The 13,835-nt window shown below is 44.8% G+C and overlaps 1 protein-coding gene and 1 long non-coding RNA gene across 3 annotated transcripts in view; one reads left to right on the top strand and one right to left on the bottom strand.

The window, feature by feature from the left end:
• Positions 1-326: 326 nt before the first annotated feature.
• Positions 327-7,822, bottom strand: KDM8 (lysine demethylase 8). The gene is made up of 7 exons (XM_017823027.1): positions 7,334-7,822; positions 7,078-7,232; positions 5,656-5,788; positions 4,747-4,788; positions 3,826-3,975; positions 645-737; positions 327-546 (listed from the first exon to the last, which is right to left on the bottom strand). Exons 1-7 carry the CDS (start codon positions 7,820-7,822, stop codon positions 382-384), a joined length of 1,227 nt encoding a protein of 408 aa, XP_017678516.1. The 3' UTR covers positions 327-381.
• Positions 7,823-7,908: 86 nt separating this feature from the next.
• Positions 7,909-13,835, top strand: part of LOC108501405 — a 71,950-nt gene continuing 66,023 nt past the window's right edge. For both annotated transcript variants that reach the window (XR_001876178.1, XR_001876177.1), the window contains exon 1: positions 7,909-8,145. This is a non-coding gene — a long non-coding RNA (uncharacterized LOC108501405). The remainder of the gene's footprint in view (positions 8,146-13,835) is intronic.

A 13,835-nucleotide genomic window follows, 5' to 3' on the forward strand; every position in this document is an offset into this window, starting at 1 on the left:
CAGGTCATGAGCAGCTGTGTTCAGTAAGGGAGGGAATATTGCCACAGTCAGAACAATTGGGAAAGAGTACGACAGGACCCTTGCAGACAGAGGCAGAGCCCTGGCAGTGCCCAGACACAGGCTGTTTCTGAGGGACACAGGCACACAGGACAGTGACCTAACATATGCTCTTCACAAGGAGTTATTAGAAACATCTACAAAAATGAAGTGGCTGCAGCATCACCTTTCCATTTACCCGTCCTGGTTCTTTCTCCATGCTTTAGCAAGAGGTTGTTGGTTTTTGGTTTTGTTCCACCTCTAACCTCTCATGAAAAGATGCTGCTAGATGCTACTTTGCTGATCTTTAATTCCCATTACAATGCTGCAGACAATGCCTCAGAGTTATGACCACCAGAAACTGACCGAGAAGCTGAGCTCAAGTGATCGCACATAGTGCCAATATTTAACTGGAATAAAGAGAATCTGTCCAGGCATCAGAATGCAGGACTGAAATGCAGCCTTTGTGAAATTGGGAAACTTGACCAAGTCGGGATCTTCCACATCAACCTATAAAAAACCCAAATGATCATTAGCAGAATGTCTTTACTCAAAAATGATTTGATATGGTAACACTACTGATATTAAAATTTCAGGCAACTATTTACCTGACTAGTGTTGTGAAGAATTTGGCTTTCATGTGGGTACAGGTTTTCTGAATCTTGTGGTGAATACAGACGGATATACTTTCTTCCTAATACCTGTATATAGAAAATAAATGTTTTCCATTTGTCATTAAGTAGCACATTACTGGAAGCTGTGGGCCACACCTGGAATTTAACAGTAAATATACCTAATTACAAGGAACATCATCTTTGTTAGTAATAGACACTGCTATAATAAAAAGTAAAATCAAGCTATTGGAAATATAAGTACCTGTTCCTTGGAGCAGATAAGAATTTGAATACCTTTAGGAAGGAAATGCCTTTAACCAAATTACTTTCAATTCAAAGTTTAAGGCACCCCATTTATACATTGTTATTTGGGCTCTATGTAGCTATAAATAAGTAGGACTGAGAATAAAGAGGTTGAATCTTCATTGCAGTTCATACCATCAGGCAGTGGTACCTGCACAGTGACTGCCAAGCTTCCATATGCTCCTAAAACTCTTATTCCTGTGTCATCATTAAACCAGTTCTTTCACTAGAGTGCTGAAATGAGAATTTGTAAGCTGACCAGCTTGGCTGCCCTGAACACCACGTGAACTGCAAGTGCCCAGACATGGCAGCATGAATGAGTCAAAGCTGACTCCTGCAGCGATACCAGTGGAACAGAAGGCTTAGGATGAAGATTCATGCTGCTTGTGCCAGCATTCCAGATCTCCTCAAAGGCTAGGCACGATCATGCTTGTTTGGAACTGTCCTGTTAAGAGAGAAGTCAGTACTCTAATCACAGTACCCTGGACTGGTATTATGCTACTCAACCATTCCCAAGCAAGCTGCTTTTCCTTTGTCTTAACACCCCTTCCCACATAACAGAATAGGATTTCCTGAAATCTTACCAACACCCAAGCTGTCATGCTGAATATTCAGAGTTTGTTACTTCAGGGACAGCACATAAACATATTCAACAGGCTGGACAAGTACCAACATACTCCTGCCCTGTCCTACTCTTCACTATCACTGGTTAAAAACTAGAGTATTGATCTGAATAACTTTGGCTGTACATGTGTTTTTAGGATGCCTTCCATACCCCAAGGGGATTATGGATATTAATTAACTCTCTAAAGACTCAAACGTTACATGGCATTTTTGATAATGTATGGAAGTGACAAAAATGCTGGTTATTGCTCTGACAGTACATTTTCTGAATACTTGAACTTTTTTGGGGACTGCCACCAGCTGTTAATAGCTCCTTTCTTCACTTGCCTCACTGGGTTAAGGCCTTGTATATTATAAGGTGGCAGGCACCAGTTAATGGGCAATAGCCTGCATCTCCAGATACTGGTTTCCTCATTACTGGAAACACTTTGATCTCGGTAGCAGCCACCACCCAGCCAGCAGGGATCACTGCACTTTGTTAGTTGTGCTTGTGCCTTCCTCTACTCCACAGCCACAATTTGAATGGCATCGCGAGGCAGCGCAGTTTTAATTGAAAGCTGAAAACTGCCAGATCACCTGCTGTTCAAATTACAAAGACTTTCACAGCACTGGCAGATACTCTCCCATTCTTCAGGCGGAAGAAAACAAGTTCTGAGGTTTGTAAGGAAGTACCTTTTCTCAGTCTAATTGACTTCCATCAAGAAAAATTCCCCTCAAACTTTACATAGAGTGTATAGTACAGCACTTTGCTTTCAGAATGCAACTGTGTGTGCGTGCCAGGCACGTAGCAGGGAAGAGAAATACAATCCATATAGAGTTGCACAGCAGTTGTAAACACCCACTTCAGGAAGGCCTGAATTAAGCCTCAGTTCCAAGTGAAAACACAGGTTAGCAAGATGCAGCTGTTTGGGACAGAGAAACTAAGGCTCAGCCCATAAATAAGCACAAGTAGAAAGTGTTCAATGTCACAATCCTGCTGTAAGCCATGTTTTGTTAGAGTCTGATGGAACAGCAATCTCCTTCCAGTAAGCAAAACATCTCTCAGCGTTTGAGGATTTACAGTTGTCAACTCCTTGGACCCAGAATACTTTTCTGGGCTTGTTTAGTACCACAGGGCCCCAGTATTTTATTGGGTTATTCTGCACTAAAAGTCATCATCAAAAAGCCTACCAAGAGAAACTCAGCAGAAATGAGGCCACAGTGCAAATATTAACTCATTTCTCTCTGCGTGCATGAATAGATATTTTACTGGGTAACCTGATGTGGATTAAAGTATGCACCTAAGTCCCCCTCAAAATCTAGCTTTCCAGATGTGCTGGTTTTGGCTGTTTTTTTCTTCACAGTGGCTGATGTGGGGCTGTATTTTGGATCTGTGCTGAACACAGGGTTGATAATAGAGATATTTTTGTTTTGCTGAGCAGGGCTTATACAGAGCCAAAGCCTTTCCTGTCCCTTGTGTAGCCACACTGGGGAGGGGGTTGGGAGTGCGTGGAAGGTTGGGAGGAGACAAAACTGGGACTGCAACTGACCCAAGGGATATTCCAGACTATATGACATCGTGCTCAGTACGTAAAGCTGGGGGGAAGAAGGAGGAAGGAGGGGGAAATGTTTGGAGTGATGACATTTGTCTTCCACAGTCACCGTTACACGTGATGGGGCCCTGCTCTCCTGGAGGTGGCTGAACACCTGTTGCCCATAAGAAGCACTAAATTAATTATTTGTTTTGCTTTGCTTGGGTGCATGGCTTTTGTTTCACCTATGAAAGTGTCCTTATGTCAACCCACAAGTTTTCTAGTTTTACTTTCCTGATTCTCTCCCCGATCCTGCTGGCTGATGGATGAGTGAGTGGCTGTGTGGGGTTTGGGGGCTGGCTGAGGTTAAACCATGACATCAGAAAAAGAAGCTCCTTGATACACTGTGAGAGGATCCAGGTTCTTCCCAACTCTGTTACAAATTCCCTGTTTGACTTTGGAAAAGCTGCTTCTTGTGATTTATATTTATCATCTATAAAACAAGGGTAAGTAATGGTCTGTCTCAGTGAGGAACACTTGTGGCCTACAAGATTACACTGAATATTAAGTTGCAGTAATGACAAATGCAATGTAATAGCAAAACAGTATCTGCATGTTCTCTATCCTTCAATTATTCCTGAAGTTGTCTGCTCCCCTTGTCTCTAACACTTACATACCATAAGCATTTTTTCTAAGTGTTGCATTAATGGCATGTGTAGAGTAACTAGAGTACATACCTGGGCTAAAAAATTTTGCTGGGGATCCTGATGAAGAGGAGAGATTGTGCCTCCAGGACCAAACCAAGCATTAATGGTGATGTCATCTTCTTCCCCTTCCCCCAGGCAGCAGTAGTCAGGGATACTGATATCTTCTTTCAGTTCTGGGATCTATTTCCATAAAGAAAGAAACATTAAAAAGGATACATGCTGACTTGCCAAATATACGTAATTCATAGAACAGATAGACAAGGCTTGACACAAAGCAAACAAATGACCTGCTTGTCCAGCAAGGGCAGGAGAGAAGTAGCTGACCTGCTAGGAATCTGCAGGAAATGTCCTCATACTTTCTGTTCTAGTGAGCAGATTCTGTTGGCAGGAGAGGTGGGAGAAAGAAAGGGATTTCTCATTCTTCGGAGACTCTTTGCTTTAGCAGAAACCAGAGACACCCACAAGAGTAGGCAGGTTTGTGGTTCATGGAAAAGAAGCAGCTGATCTCTTATACACTATGCTTGTTTCTCCGTGAGATTCCTATTTATGTCTCCCACCGACCTAAATTCTGGTAAACTGGAATGACATTTCAGATTATGGTGATCAACACTGAACACTGTTTTCTGTCCAAATCTCTTCCCTGACTTTATTATAGTCTTTGAGGAACTGCTGCTTTCTGGGTGATGATCCCTGTAAGTATATGCTACAGTGTACCAAAACAGCTCTAGGACTGCATATCTTCATCCCTAGAGAGTTCTATTTCCATATTTTTCAGCCAAATGGGACAAACCTCTCCCTCTGTTCTTTCAAATCATGGGAATAGAAACTTAATAATTACTGTGAGTTCTTCATATACCCTTTGATCTAGTACAGTTGACATCCTCAGAGACAACTTCTGCTACAAAGGGAACACTTGACCGTAGGAAGATAAAAACATTCACTCAGTTTTACCTGATCAAAAAGCTGGTGCTGGGCAAGGTATCCTACACTGTTCTGAAATGACAGCAGAGAAATAAAAAACACATAGTGACATATAGTGTACGACTTCTCAGTCAGTTAATTTACTTACAGGTGAATAGAATTTACTCATAGGTAACATTCACTTCCAATATCCTATTCAGAGTACCAGAACTGTTTCAACAGTATAAGGGGTCTTCTGAAATAGCAACTTACAGCTCCACTGAAATTGTGAGAGTGTAGATGTGTCTCCCTAATCAAGAAATCATCTAGCTCGAGTTACTGGAGGAAGCTGAGCTATACCCCCATGGGGTCTCAACACTCCTGTCAGTCCCGTGACAATGTGCTGCATCTTTATAGCCAAACACTACGGGCACACAGAGCAGTTCTCCTTCACTCTTTGGAACTGCCTCTGTACTCTGTTCTGGGCTGCACCACAGACCAGTTTGCCAGGGCACACAGTACTACCTGCCAGAAGGTCAGGAAACAGAAACAGGAGTTTTGGATTCTCAGCTGCGAAAGCAAAAGGACATTTCAATTGCTAATTGACTTTTTATTTTTCTGCCTTGTGGCATGTGAATTTGGATCTTGATCCTGCTGGCTGAGGATCTCTTATACTTAGACTCCACCAGTCAGGCTTTTGCTGTAGAATGTATTTATTTGTCAAATTTCAGCTGCTGTACGTGTGATGATATGTAAAAATCAATCCTAGGTATTGCTTCAATAACTATTTCTAGCTTCAGATCTTGAAAATAGGTCAAGCCTTTTAATTCAGAGCTGTGCTTAGAGCACACCCTCTCCCTTGACCATCACCTCTGAGTATGTTTGTTGGAAGCAGAACTGTTGTCTGTACCAGTACCATGCTGCTGTGTTTGGAGATGAAATAAAATGAGTGTAACACACCTCATCCATGATATACTGGCTGATGAAGTCATTGACAGTCATGAGCTGCTGAGACCATTCCTCATCTGTGTAGCGGGCGCCCAACTCCACGGGGACTGTGCGGCACCCTGCGACTTGACGAAAATAGTCCACGCTGAAATAAAGAAAGTTCAATCACCTTTTATACTGCTTTTCTTACTAATTTTGAATGTAAGGCAATCAATCCAAATTAGTCTTATAGGGTAATAAAATTCCACTACCACAAGTTTCTTCTCTCTAAACCTAACCAACCAGATACAAAAGGCAGCAGAAAACGATGTAAGCGGCAAGGAAATCAGCAGGCAGGTTTGTGTGTACATTATCCCACAACTGTCTATTTTATTTTGGTTTAAAATCTTGTTCACCTCAGTTAACTGTGGTTTCCTTAGGAGCTGAGGAGATTTAAGCTATTAAGTCTCTCTTGGTGAGGGATGGCCAATCTTCTTGCTGCCTGCTGCCATGTTTGCTAAATAAAATGTTGTATCTTTTTATCATTAATACTAGATCAACTCTCTGCCAGTGTCAAATTCCGTATACAGGCACCAATAATATCCATCCTGGTTACAGCCAGAGGGATTACTCTGATGGGTGGAATACATCTCTTCATGGACAATGGTATTAACTAAATGGAGAAGTTCATCTTTTTAAGTGTCTAAAGTTAACCAGTGGAGTACCTCCCTCAGAAATGAATAAACCCCCTAAAAATAACAAGTGTGTTCACTTAATGTCAATTGTACCCTTGGCTGTTGAACAAAAGCAATTGCTCAAACTAAGCATGAGTGCTTTTTCCCCTTTTGTAAGGAATCATGAGCTTCGCCTCACAAATACTCAAGGCACCACTGCTTACATTAGGCAGGCAGCACAATGCTATTACTCACTTCTGCATGGTGATGGCTGAAACTCAACATGCAAACATGACACTGAACAAACATCAGTGCTTGCCTCTGTCAATGAAAAAGTCAATCATGCTGACACATGGCTCTGAAATTCACTTTCCATTGCACTAATTATCGGCACATTCCAAGGGGTAAAAATCACAGACCCACTGAGCCGCGAGCAGTTCACTGGCACTTTGCAATGTGCACTCCTTGTGAGTTCCCACCTGAGCAACACACTGCACCACCAATTCACCACCGGGCTCCCGGGACAGCCGCAGGCTGGGTGGAGGGGCACCTTCGCCCCGGCTCAGTCTGGCACTTGCTGTGTGATGCTCTGAACGCTCCAAAAGCGCTTCCCTTATCTGTGAAGCAACTTCCAGAGAAGGAGAAAGGTGCTGCCAGCAAAACTCACTGCCCACAGTGTCCCTCCTCTGCAAAGGTCTCTGCTGCTCTACCGACCACCAAGATACCCAACACAGGGAACGATCGTGCCTTTACTTGAACAGGGAAGAAACTTCTTTCTCACCTCCACTTCTTCATACACGGCCAGTGGCTCATGACGCCCTCCAGGACCACGGGCCGCTCGGGAATGAGGTAGTTGTCTCTGAAGTGCTCCAGCGAAGGGCAGTGAAGGTGAGGAATCGCCTCCTCCGGCTGCACCGCGGGGGGCGGCGGGGGCCGCTCCGGCCGGACCCTCTGGAATGGACGTTCCCCCTCAACACCCGGCAGAGACCCCCGGGGAGGCTGGAGGCCGGGAAGGAGAGGGGGTTCGCGGGCGGTACCTCTGCGCGGGGCCTGTCCCGCGGCGCGGTCCCGCGGGGCAGGCGCGGCTGCAGCGCCCGCACCAGGCGCGCCAGGACGTTGTCCAGGACGGCGGCGCCGAGCAGCAGCCCCAAGTCGCAGAGGCGCACGGCGGCCCGCGGGCGGCCCGCGGCCACCTCGGCCAGCGCCCCGAAGAGGCAGCCGTAGGCGTAGACCTGCCGCCAGCCCTTGCCGACCTCCCTCCACGGCACCGCGTTCAGCTTCTCCCAGGAATAGTCGCGCAGGACGTCGCTGAAGCGTGCCAGCGCCGCCGCTGCCGCTGCCTCGGGCGGGCCCGGCGGGCTGTAGAGCAAGGCGCGGGCGCGCCGCAGCAGCGGCAGGACGCAGCCTTCCACCTCCCCGCTCAGCGCCAAGGTCAGCCCCTCCTCGGCGCGGGGCAGCAGCGCCCGCACCTCGGCCCACAGCGCGGAGCCTCCACCCGCGCCCTCCGCGCCGCCCGCCGCCGCCATGGCCGCGCCTGCGCTGACGCCGCGAGGCGGCGCTGCCGGGCCGGGCCGGGCGCGGGAACAGCGTTGCCCTCACGGGGCCGGGCTGGGCCGGGCTGGGTGGCGCGGCGGTCCGAGCTCCCCGCCCTGCTGGGCCGGCGTCGTGTTCTCTCTCGTACCGCCAAAGCTCAGTCTCGGCAGTGTCGCTCGCGCCCTTGACCAGCGAGCCCGCTGGAATTTAGTGACTGGGATCGACGTCGCCGTTCGCAGTAAAGGGGAGCGCACAGACTCGGGGAAGGTCCCGTTCTCTGGTGAGGAGGTGGCCGCCCGCGCTCTGGAAGCAGGGGGTGAGTGCTGGAGGACGGGGAGATGCGCTGTTCCCTGCTGGCCTTTTGTGCTGGAAAGAAACGTCCCCGCTCGGGACCCCGCGTGTGCTCGAGGGGCCCGAGCGGAGCCCAGCGCGGCCCAGAGCCCGTGTCCTCTCGCTGGCTCAGCTGCTCGGTGTTAATGTGCTCTTAAGACGTGCTTTCTGCATGGAGTATGCACCTCAGTCCTCTAACGCACTGGGCACGGCATCATTCAGCCACAGCTTGCTTTGGTAATGTGCCCTGACGTGTTCTTAGGACTTAATACTTGACTGCAAAACCAAAAAGTATTTTACTTAAAATTCAGCAACTGAGGAATATCTTAACATGGTGAACCAAAGTCTAAATCATCATAACAACAAATGAGGAATTTGTAGCTCATGAAAAAGTGTTACTTGGCCAGGCTTGAAATCTTCAGACCTGATGCAAAATCCTACCTTTACAGAGAAAGTTAAAATCATCACTTTTTTTTACTGAGACTCTCACTCTTCTTTGTCCATTCTTAGTCACTAGTGCTTTCAAAAAAAAAAAAAAATTAAAAATGGTGTGAGTCCTCCTGCTGCTGCTGCTAGCGGCTCTCCCCAGCTGTTCCCTCGGAAGGATCACTTCTGCTCTCACACTTCAGACTTGTGCATTGCTTATCATGCTGGCCCATCTATTCCCTGTCTTCTGACTGCCTTTCTCTTGGCACCATAAATTCCTCCTGTGACAGTGTGATTTTATCACCTTCATTCAGAATTTTCTCCTCCTTGACTACTAAATGTTAATATATGCTACTGCAGGAGAAAGTATGTAACTGGCAAGGAGAATTTGTTAGACCCTGTTTTCAGTATTTGTAACTTATGATGCTAGCAAGTGTTCTAGTCTTGTGCTTATGGACTGTCCAGTTTTTATTGCAATTTATATTAACTTTTATTTGTATTTAAGTTGGTTGATACAATTCTCATCAAATAATAATTTTCCCAGTTTAAATGTTAGTTATATTTTCACAACTTGTGCTTTGAAGATTAGGATTTTCTTTCTGGTATTTAAAATAACACCAAGTTCTGAACATGTAATTTCAACTACAGTGGTGAGGCATTGAGGCCATGATGAGCTTTATCAGTTTTACTGTAGATGAAGAACCAAATGGGAGTAGATTTTAGGTTATGGGTATTCAGGGAGGCTTAGTGTTTCTCTTCGAGCATACACTGGAAGACAATTATTTCTAGTCAGTCAGATTTTGGTACAATGGTCTGAATGTTGACACAGCATCAATAGTCTTGAAAGGGCTGTATATCTACTGAGCTAATGAAGACTGGTCTTAAAGTGTGTATTGAGTCTTGTATTGTGTTTGGCCTTTAGGAGGAAAATCCTCTAAAAGCTCATAAAGTTGCATTGTAGCAACTTGGTTGAAATTATTGGAAAAAAACCCAACAGATTTGCAAATGCTGAATTGGGAAGTTTTACTCTCAGAGCAGTTAACCTTGCAGTAATATGTGCTAGTTTTGAAATACCTGTAAACTACTGCAGAGATTTTGTGTCAGCTGTCTGACCAACAAAGTGGACGATTTCAGTGCTAGACATTTCCATTTTAAGTCAACAAGAGAGAATTTAATTCCTGCTGCCAAGGAACAAAGATTATTGTCATCTCACTAACCTGCAGGAATTGACATAAAAGAGTTCTGTGGATTATGCCACCATCACTGAAGCTTGTGCTATTTTCATCAAAAGTAATTTTTTTTAAGATTGTGGAAGCCAAATTGCCTTACCTTGCAGAAAGATGTCCCTTTCAAAACACAGAAGAAAAGTTGGTACCAAGGTTTTCTCTGCTGCTTCCTGGGTTTTAGTCAGCAGAGCACTTTTCCTTCTCTCTTATATTCTGTTTATTTTTTTGAATATGCTCCAGGCAGCTCACTTTCTCCTAGCACTGACATACAGAAAGAAATTACCTGTTAAAAAAACCCCAAACAAACAGGCACACAATTAAGGGAGATAATAAAGTCTGATAAACCATCTGTATTTCTCTCTTCTGTTTACAGTCATAGATTCCAGGACCCACAGTTGATGTTACCTTGTTGATGTTACCTTGTCTGCCAGTGGTGGAAAAGTGATTAGTTTTACCAGATATTTTTAAAAAAATGCTCAGTGTCTTACCTTGCCTTTGTCTTCATTGGAAAGAATAGGTGTTTGGCCTGTTCAGAATGTAATTTCTTATTTGTAGCAATATTCTCCTTTATAGCACTCTTTCCTCATTTACTAATTGGAATGAATGAACAAAGTCCTTTGATTGGTTTTGGATTTTATTAAAATGACATCAAGACGCATGCTCAGTGATTCACCACTTGAGTCCAAAGAAGAACGTTTTTACTAGGTGGATCGGTTTTTAAAATGACAGCATCTGCTTGCTCTTACACATTTATTTATGATTCTTCCCCAGGCGAGTATAGCAGGAGTCTGGTGAGTAATAACCAGCTGCTGGAATTAGCAAATAGGGAAAGCAGTTATTTGATCTGTGAAGGAATGTGAGAGCTGAGGCCAGAAGTAATAAAAACTAAGCAGATGCCCCAAATATATAAACCCAAGTCAGGATGTGTAAATTGCTTGTGCTGCTTATGGGCAAAATTGTGTCAGATGGGTTGCCTTGTCTGGAGTTTTTATTGAAGATGAAACTGTCTCCAGTGCCACATCACGTCCAGCAATCCTGAGCCCCCCGGCTCTGGTTCCAGCGTCTCTGCTTGCTCGTTGAGTGTCAGCAGTGCACAGGCACAGCAGCTCTCTCGGGGCTTCTTCAGTGGCCTCTCTGATAGATTGTCTCACGTCCCAGGTGTGCTGTGACCAGGTCCTCCCTGCTACCCTTATAAGGTCTGTACTTACAGAGTCATTTCTTGGACACTCACTGCAGGATCACAGCAGTAACACCGAAGGTATTCTTTCTCCTCAGGGCTTCAGGATGCTGCTCAGCTCTTCAGGAATGCCATGTCCCTTTTGGCAGCCTGGCACTTTGGAATTAACACGCTCCCTAAAGGGAGGATGCCAAGAAGATGGAGTCAGGCTCTTCTCAGTGGTGCCCAACAATAGGACAAGAGGCAGTGGGCACAAACTGATGCACAGGAAGTCCCACCTGAACATTAGGAAGAACTTCTTTCCTCCGCAGTGACCATGCACTGAACAGGCTGCACAGAGAGGGTGTGGAGTGTCCCTCACTAGAGATATTCCAGAACTGTTGGGACACAGTCCCATGCCACGTGCTCTAGGATGACCTTGCTTGAGCAGGAAGGTTGGACCAGAGGATCCACTTGTGGTCCCTTCCAACCTGAACCATTCTGTGATTCTGGAACAGGGGAGGTGGTCTGTTTCCTTGTTTCCTGGGCTTTCTGAATGCCTGGGTGTATGCCTTCACTGGTCATCACAGCAGCAGAGAAGTGCCTGTCAGTGTTGGCAGTGGCCACGGGCAGGGATGGAGGGGGGATAGGCTGGTGCTGCTGCTGCCCTGCCACCTGTGCCTTAGCCTGTTTCTGCTTCCAGGAGTGGTTGGCTGGTACGTTCCATGAGCAATATACTCATTTAATATCTCCCCTATGCCCCACCACCCCACCCTGCAAAAAAAAGCTAAAAAAGTGAAAATGGGAGCTAACATGCCCTCTGGCCCTTAAATGGGAATATAAATTGACTACTGCTATGAAAGCGATGGCTGGCTCTGATTTTCCTTTAGAGGGGATGAATGGTTTTCTCCCTTCTGCAAGAACAGAAGTGCAAACACATAAGACTTTAAAGACTTTGGATGTCTTTCCTGGCTGCTTTTTCTGCTCCTCTGAACAGGAGATGAATGAATCTGATTAATAATACGTACAGAATTAATTGTTATACATAATTTTCCTCACATAAGCAACATCTTCCTGCTTGAGAGTGACACAGCCATGCATTTTGATGGTATCTTGGAGCTGAGTGTAATTGTGCAGTGACAGTGTAATGACGGATATGTCTTTAACAACCTGTTCCCTGCATTGTGTTTTTATCACTGCCATCTGCTCGGCCAAAAGTGGCAGCTGCCAGGTCTCACAGATAACGCTGTCATGTACTTTAATGTAGAACAACATATTGTTGTAATTTCTCTGATGTTACTAGATGAAATAACTTTAAGTGAGATAAGGTGACATTTTGCATGGCACTTTGGAATTCTTCTCATTGCAGTGGGTATAGGACACACAGTGTTCTTTCCGGAGCAAGCTACATCAGCACATCCAGTTCTACTTTCAGAAATCACTGGAAAATGCCTATTTTACAAACACATTATGTAACATCCATCTGTGACATATGTGTCAGTGCTGAGGTGCAACTGAGACAGTCAGTATTGCTTACAAATGTAGCCTTAGTTACCTTTGTGGGATGGAAATTGTGTAAGACTATTTTAAAAATAGTTTTTTCCTTTTTCTTTTCTTTTATCAACTTGAATCTCCTTCATATTTGCATATTTGCAGATTTCCTTTATATTTGCAATCGTTCAGACAGCTCCTTCAACATTAAAGGAAACACAAAATCTTTACAACTCTCATGAATGAGTTGAATAACTGGCAAAGGTATTGGCAAAAGCATGTTTAATATAAAAATGAAAGCACAACAAAGTTTGGCAAGGTTAACTCTACTACTTTATTAAAGCACACAGAGAAAAAGCAAACTAAAATCTAAAATCAATCAGTCTAAAACCATCATCAACTCAAAAATTATCTATGTGGAGGCTGGAGCAGGGGGAGGGGGTGAAGGGTAAGGGTAGGAAAGGATAAGGATAAAAAGGAATAAGGAAGACCCTCCTGGTGAGTCACAAGTTCCTTGCTATACTGAGCCTGGACTTGACAAACAGTTTAGGCCTAAAGTTTTAACAGCACTTAAACTTAACAACACTTAATTGATAGCTTAAGTTAAACAATTTAACAAAAGATTCATATAGAATTTACTATAGCACAGCAGTAACTCACAGGCCTAATTTACATACAAATCTAAAGTGCTTAAGAATCTAAGAGAGCAACATTCATAGTACATAGTCCTAGAGGTTCCTAGAGCAGGTGGTTGGCTAATCTCTTCTTTCTGTCATGGTCCCTGTTGTGTTTGCAAGGGACAAACCGAGAGGAAGGAAGGAAGGGAAATGGTGTGTCACTGGGAGAATATACCTGTCTGCTTCAAAATACCTGTCTCATACACATGTTACATTCACATGTGCTGTAAAACTGTGACATCAGATCTATCAGCCTACTGGAAAGATTTACTAGGAAAACTGATATGGGATATTTCTTTTTGCTGATGAACATTTATGAAGAACAGCCTTTCTCATACGGCAAAAAGCCCAGCTGTGATGAAGAAGGTGGAATATGTATTCCTGATACTTGCATCATTTTCTTATTTGAGTGCCATAGGATGTCAAATGTCGAACAACTCTTCGGCAGCCGGAAGGTCTGAGGCTCAGAGATGGCTGGCTTATACTTGGCCTGTTTGGAACACTGCTGCAGGTAGAAAGCTTCCTGACAGGAGTGTGGAAGGAAGCCGGGGCATGGGTCCTTTCTGTTTCTTTGCCTCTTCCGAATGGATGTGTAGCTTTGGCACTTCATTGCCAGCCAGGCAGAGGCCATTGGAATTGTGAACAGTGTTCTCCCAATGGCAAACGGAGGGCCAGGCCAGAGAAAAGTCTTTTAGCATTT

This window comes from Lepidothrix coronata, unplaced genomic scaffold (genome assembly GCF_001604755.1).
Source record: "Lepidothrix coronata isolate B3197 unplaced genomic scaffold, Lepidothrix_coronata-1.0 Scaffold101, whole genome shotgun sequence".
NCBI lineage: Eukaryota > Metazoa > Chordata > Aves > Passeriformes > Pipridae > Lepidothrix > Lepidothrix coronata.

Coding starts and splice junctions, on each gene's coding strand:
- KDM8 (XM_017823027.1), bottom strand. CDS start 7,822: ATGGCGGCGGCGGGCGGCGCGGAGGGCGCGGGTGGAGGCTCCGCGCTG. Junction 3,976..4,746: donor AGCACCAGCTTTTTGATCAG/GTAAAACTGAGT, acceptor TTATGGAAATAG/ATCCCAGAACTGAAAGAAGA. Junction 547..644: donor TTCTTCACAACACTAGTCAG/GTAAATAGTTGC, acceptor GGTTTTTTATAG/GTTGATGTGGAAGATCCCGA.